Genomic DNA, 6596 nt, shown 5'->3' with positions numbered 1-6596 from the left:
AACCAACAAGGTCGGGTCAGATACAGCAATGAGCTCTCTGAACCCTTCTCCATTAACAATGGCGTGAAGCAAGGCTGTGTTCTCGCACCAACCCTCTTTTCAATCTTCTTCAGCATGATGCTGAACCAAGCCATGAAAGACCCCAACAATGAAGACGCTGTTTACATCCGGTACCGCACGGATGGCAGTCTCTTCAATCTGAGGCGCCTGCAAGCTCACACCAAGACACAAGAGAAACTTGTCCGTGAACTACTCTTTGCAGATGATGCCGCTTTAGTTGCCCATTCAGAGCCAGCTCTTCAGCGCTTGACGTCCTGCTTTGCGGAAACTGCCAAAATGTTTGGCCTGGAAGTCAGCCTGAAGAAAACTGAGGTCCTCCATCAGCCAGCTCCCCACCATGACTACCAGCCCCCCCACATCTCCATCGGGCACACAAAACTCAAAACGGTCAACCAGTTTACCTATCTCGGCTGCACCATTTCATCAGATGCAAGGATCGACAATGAGATAGACAACAGACTCGCCAAGGCAAATAGCGCCTTTGGAAGACTACACAAAAGAGTCTGGAAAAACAACCAACTGAAAAACCTCACAAAGATAAGCGTATACAGAGCCGTTGTCATACCCACACTCCTGTTCGGCTCCGAATCATGGGTCCTCTACCGGCACCACCTACGGCTCCTAGAACGCTTCCACCAGCGTTGTCTCCGCTCCAATACTGTATTTATAATACAGAGCAAATTATTGGCATAAGAACAGAAGAAAAACCAGGAAGTTTTCTGTATTCAAACTTTGGAAGACAATTATTATTTTCAAACTGTCTTCAAAACAAATTGGGCAATATTTTTGTTAGCACCTGAGCGTATGAATTTAAACCATAAGAAACTTTTCTTTCATTTGGAATGTGCTCTGTACCACTCAAGCAAAACAATAGCATTTTGTGTTTGATTGGACAAAGAAGCCAATTGAAGTACGCACTGGAAATTATATCCTTATTGTTTGGATGTATCTGCTCTCTGAACACTCTGGAGCATGAATGGAGTTCACAAAAGGAGCTAACTGACTCAGACTATACCAGCTGCTGTTCCATTCCCCGCAAGAAACATCGGTAGATATCAGGCCTCAGGCACGTCAGATGTATCCTCACTGACATACGGTTTATGTTTGGTACTGCCAACAAGGGAGAAGGTTTTATTCTTTTTAATTAAACCATTACTTTGCACCCCATATTTGAAAATATTTGATTGAAAATCAATTTTGAATTTATAAATGAAACCATTGAAAAGATTAATATGCTTTGTAAGCATGTTTCTGGTAGCAAGCTCTTGCAAATAACAGTAAGATAAATGAGGTGGTTTTAGTGGTTTTGTTGAGAAGAGAATTTTAGTTGGGGATACCTGGGAAAATCTGAATCGACCTAATTACTAGAGCAGCCCCTTCACTGTGGTGCCTGAGAGCACTGAGAGAACCTTTGGGATAGTGCTCCCTTTTTAAAAGGAATGCCACTTCTGAACCCTCTCCATTTGCATGGTTTCAAGCCATTTCACAGAAGCAAAAACCAAGTGTTATATTCGTCATTCTCTCAAATTAGCACATTCTAGAATCAGCAAGCCACCAACATCGACTTGCAAAGAATCATGGCAATAAACAGAGAATAGTCTGATGTTTAATAGAAAGAGCTAATAGGGTTGAAACTGCCTCGAATGGCATTTGTTTAATTCTCCCTTGATTACAAAACTTCATCTGGCGTGAAACTGCCACACGAATTTATGTTTATAGCAAAACTATTTCTCCTAAAGATATATATGCAATTGCATGAAAAAAATCTCACATGTTGAAAGAGAATTAGATGCCACTACGTTCTCCAATCAATTAATTGTACCTCTGCCTTGGGGCAAATATTTAAATTAAAAGGTCTGCAGAAAGCTATTAGTGTGTGTTTTGCACCCCCGATGAGCAAGAGGCAAACAAGAGGGCGCGACGAGCATGAAAGAAAACGAGTTAAAACGCAATAGAAGAGGAAAAAGTGGTTGACAAACAGGGGGGAGTGGGTGGGGGGGGTCGGCAAATAGTCGAAATCAAGCCCAAAGAAAACCAAGAGGTAACAGAAGAAGCGAGGGGGGGGGGTGGGGTGGTCAGAAGTACAAAGGGGCTGGTATGTGTCAGTTAAAGAGAACGGGGCACAGATGGGTGGGGGTCAGACGTACAAAGGGGCTGGTATGTGCCCATTCAAGTGAACGGGGCACAGATGGGTGGAGGTCAGAAGTACAAAGGGGCTGGTATGTGCCAGTTAAAGTGAACGGGGCACAGATGGGTGGGGGTCAGAAGTACAAAGGGGCTGGCATGTGCCAGTTAAAGTGAACGGGGCACAGATGGGTGGGGGTCAGAAGTACAAAGGGGCTGGTATGTGCCCATTCAAGTGAACGGGGCACAGATGGGTGGAGGTCAGAAGTACAAAGGGGCTGGTATGTGCCAGTTAAAGTGAACGGGGCACAGATGGGTGGGGGTCAGACGTACAAAGGGGCTGGTATGTGCCAGTTAAAGCGAACGGGGAACAGATGGGTGGGGGTCAGATGTACAAAGGGGCTGGCATGTGCCAGTTAAAGTGAACGGGGCACAGATGGGTGGGGGTCAGAAGTACAAAGGAGCTGCTATGTGCCAGTTAAAGTGAACGGGGCACAGATGGGTGGGGGTCAGATGTACAAAGGGGCTGGCATGTGCCAGTTAAAGTGAACGGGGCACAGATGGGTGGGGGTCAGAAGTACAAAGGGGCTGGTATGTGCCAGTTAAAGTGAACGGGGAACAGATGGGTGGGGGTCAGAAGTACAAAGGGGCTGGTATGTGCCAGTTAAAGTGAACGGGGCACAGATGGGTGGGGGTCAGAAGTACAAAGGGGCTGGTATGTGCCCATTCAAGTGAACGGGGCACAGATGGGTGGAGGTCAGAAGTACAAAGGGGCTGGTATGTGCCAGTTAAAGTGAACGGGGCACAGATGGGTGGGGGTCAGACGTACAAAGGGGCTGGTATGTGCCAGTTAAAGCGAACGGGGAACAGATGGGTGGGGGTCAGATGTACAAAGGGGCTGGCATGTGCCAGTTAAAGTGAACGGGGCACAGATGGGTGGGGGTCAGATGTACAAAGGGGCTGGTATGTGCCCATTCAAGTGAACGGGGCACAGATGGGTGGAGGTCAGAAGTACAAAGGGGCTGGTATGTGCCAGTTAAAGTGAACGGGGCACAGATGGGTGGGGGTCAGACGTACAAAGGGGCTGGTATGTGCCAGTTAAAGCGAACGGGGAACAGATGGGTGGGGGTCAGATGTACAAAGGGGCTGGCATGTGCCAGTTAAAGTGAACGGGGCACAGATGGGTGGGGGTCAGAAGTACAAAGGGGCTGGTATGTGCCAGTTAAAGTGAACGGGGCACAGATGGGTGGGGGTCAGATGTACAAAGGGGCTGGCATGTGCCAGTTAAAGTGAACGGGGCACAGATGGGTGGGGGTCAGAAGTACAAAGGGGCTGGTATGTGCCAGTTAAAGTGAACGGGGGACAGATGGGTGGGGTCAGAAGTACAAAGGGGCTGGTATGTGTCAGTTAAAGTGAATGGGGCACAGATGGGTGGGGTAAACGGGAGCAGGGTCCCCTCTGCAGGAACTCGGTGAGGGCCAGGGGCAATGGTAACGACGGCCAGGAAGCAGATTCCGACACCTAGATATCTAAAACGCTGAGCGGAACCCCTCCCCGCCCCTCCCTCCACACAGCGGCAAAATTGAATAACCTGAGCGAAAAAAGTTTCGGAGGCCGCTCCGAAAGGGGAAGAAATGGACAATTAACGCTGGGGAGGGGGGTGGGATTTGACTGGGCTGCCCTTCATTTGAGGGTGGGAATAGGATGGCTGTGGAGAAGGGGATAATTGACACTGGTTGGCGGGACGCGTAATCGGATTTGAAAAGAGACGGAGGGGAGGGATAAAACACAAGCTGCGTTGGGGAGGTTGGGACCCTCCCGCCTTCGCGAAAGCCGAGAAGTTGCAATGTGGGCAGTTGCCCTTCCCGCAGCCCCGAGCCTGTGTCCCAGGGACGTCTGAGAGCCGGTGAGCGGGACTCTCCGAGATGCCCGAGGATCGGATGGGATCCAGGAACCGTCTGCCCTCCTTCCCTCTCGTCTCGCCGCGCTTGCGGGGATTTGCAATGGCCCGAGAGTTGCCCCGTTGCTTTGCAGCCTCCTGAACCCCCCCTCCCCCGGGAGCTGGAGGAAGGACGACCTCCACGTTTGGCATCAGCCGCCTCACTCGTGAACATTCCCGGAGCGGGGGGAAGAAACTCGTCCGGGGGTCCGATTCCACTCGGCTGGAAACCTGCACCGAGACGGGGGGCAACTTCTTTCAACCCCGAGCCGCTTGGCCCGATGTCCAAGGGCAGATAGGTGGAAGTCGGCTCCGGATCGAATCTCCGCCCGGCCCGAGGATGCCAGCGGCCAGCGGGGACGGTCTGGACGAGCCGCCGCCGGGAGATCTCGGCGTGGCCGCCGCGGAGACCAACCTTCCTCTCCCGGTGGCCCGTGTTTCTCGAGAATCGATCCGAAATTTCCACCACACCAAGCGGGTCGGCAGCTACCTGATCGGGAGGACGTTGGGAGAGGGCTCGTTCGCCAAAGTCCGGGAAGGATTGCACGTTCCGACCGGCGAGAAGGTAACTGCTTCCCCGGCTCTTCCAGTGCAAGTGGCAGAAGTTCGAGAAGTTTAAAAGTGGACGAATAGTTTCACACAAGCCTGAGTGACTAATGTTTCATTGTCTTCTTGGAAGGGGGGGAGAAATTCTCCCCTTCCACATTCTCAAAGAGTGCACCACAGGGTCTCCTCCTCCCAGAATCGCTGGGCATTTGCAACGGGAGACCGGACGAGAAGAGGGGGGGGGGGAGGGGGAAGGACGCGACGAGGCAACTTTTTGTTTCTAATCACCGATCACTGCACGAGTGGAAAATGCAAATGAAAGAACTTAATTTTTTTTTATAAAGAGGTAAGGTAGATAACAGAGGGAGATGGGCCGAGGGTGGAAGGGGAAAAGTTTAGGGGCAACCTTCACACAGAGAGTGGTGGGAGGGTGGAAACCTTCACACAGAGAGTGGTGGGAGGGTGGAAACCTTCACACAGAGAGTGGTGGGAGGGTGGAAACCTTCACACAGAGAGTGGTGGGAGGGTGGAAACCTTCACACAGAGAGTGGTGGGAGGGTGGAAACCTTCACACAGAGAGTGGTGGGAGGGTGGAAACCTTCACACAGAGAGTGGTGGGAGGGTGGAAACCTTCACACAGAGAGTGGTGGGAGGGTGGAAACCTTCACACAGAGAGTGGTGGGAGGGTGGAAACCTTCACACAGAGAGTGGTGGGAGGGTGGAAACCTTCACACAGAGAGTGGTGGGAGGGTGGAAACCTTCACACAGAGAGTGGTGGGAGGGTGGAAACCTTCACACAGAGAGTGGTGGGAGGGTGGAAACCTTCACACAGAGAGTGGTGGGAGGGTGGAAACCTTCACACAGAGAGTGGTGGGAGGGTGGAAACCTTCACACAGAGAGTGGTGGGAGGGTGGAAACCTTCACACAGAGAGTGGTGGGAGGGTGGAAACCTTCACACAGAGAGTGGTGGGAGGGTGGAAACCTTCACACAGAGAGTGGTGGGAGGGTGGAAACCTTCACACAGAGAGTGGTGGGAGGGTGGAAACCTTCACACAGAGAGTGGTGGGAGGGTGGAAACCTTCACACAGAGAGTGGTGGGAGGGTGGAAACCTTCACACAGAGAGTGGTGGGAGGGTGGAAACCTTCACACAGAGAGTGGTGGGAGGGTGGAAACCTTCACACAGAGAGTGGTGGGAGGGTGGAAACCTTCACACAGAGAGTGGTGGGAGGGTGGAAACCTTCACACAGAGAGTGGTGGGAGGGTGGAAACCTTCACACAGAGAGTGGTGGGAGGGTGGAAACCTTCACACAGAGAGTGGTGGGAGGGTGGAAACCTTCACACAGAGAGTGGTGGGAGGGTGGAAACCTTCACACAGAGAGTGGTGGGAGGGTGGAAACCTTCACACAGAGAGTGGTGGGAGGGTGGAAACCTTCACACAGAGAGTGGTGGGAGGGTGGAAACCTTCACACAGAGAGTGGTGGGAGGGTGGAAACCTTCACACAGAGAGTGGTGGGAGGGTGGAAACCTTCACACAGAGAGTGGTGGGAGGGTGGAAACCTTCACACAGAGAGTGGTGGGAGGGTGGAAACCTTCACACAGAGAGTGGTGGGAGGGTGGAAACCTTCACACAGAGAGTGGTGGGAGGGTGGAAACCTTCACACAGAGAGTGGTGGGAGGGTGGAAACCTTCACACAGAGAGTGGTGGGAGGGTGGAAACCTTCACACAGAGAGTGGTGGGAGGGTGGAAACCTTCACACAGAGAGTGGTGGGAGGGTGGAAACCTTCACACAGAGAGTGGTGGGAGGGTGGAAACCTTCACACAGAGAGTGGTGGGAGGGTGGAAACCTTCACACAGAGAGTGGTGGGAGGGTGGAAACCTTCACACAGAGAGTGGTGGGAGGGTGGAAACCTTCACACAGAGAGTGG

The 6596-nt window shown here is 52.1% G+C and overlaps 1 protein-coding gene across 3 annotated transcripts in view; it reads left to right on the top strand.

The window, feature by feature from the left end:
* Positions 1–3904: 3904 nt before the first annotated feature.
* hunk (hormonally up-regulated Neu-associated kinase) overlaps positions 3905–6596 on the top strand; it is a 51251-nt gene continuing 48559 nt past the window's right edge. Inside the window, exon 1 of one of the 3 annotated variants that reach the window (XM_069888756.1) lies at positions 3905–4688. In XM_069888756.1, the coding sequence (XP_069744857.1) occupies positions 4464–4688 (225 nt within the window). In that variant the 5' untranslated portion in view covers positions 3905–4463. Of the gene's footprint in view, positions 5016–6596 lie in introns of all 3 variants that reach the window. The other 2 variants (XM_069888754.1, XM_069888755.1) reach the window with 2 other exon arrangements.

The sequence above is a fragment of the Narcine bancroftii genome, chromosome 7 (genome assembly GCF_036971445.1).
Source record: "Narcine bancroftii isolate sNarBan1 chromosome 7, sNarBan1.hap1, whole genome shotgun sequence".
Taxonomy (NCBI): domain Eukaryota; kingdom Metazoa; phylum Chordata; class Chondrichthyes; order Torpediniformes; family Narcinidae; genus Narcine; species Narcine bancroftii.
This window is presented reverse-complemented; position numbering and strand designations above follow the sequence as displayed.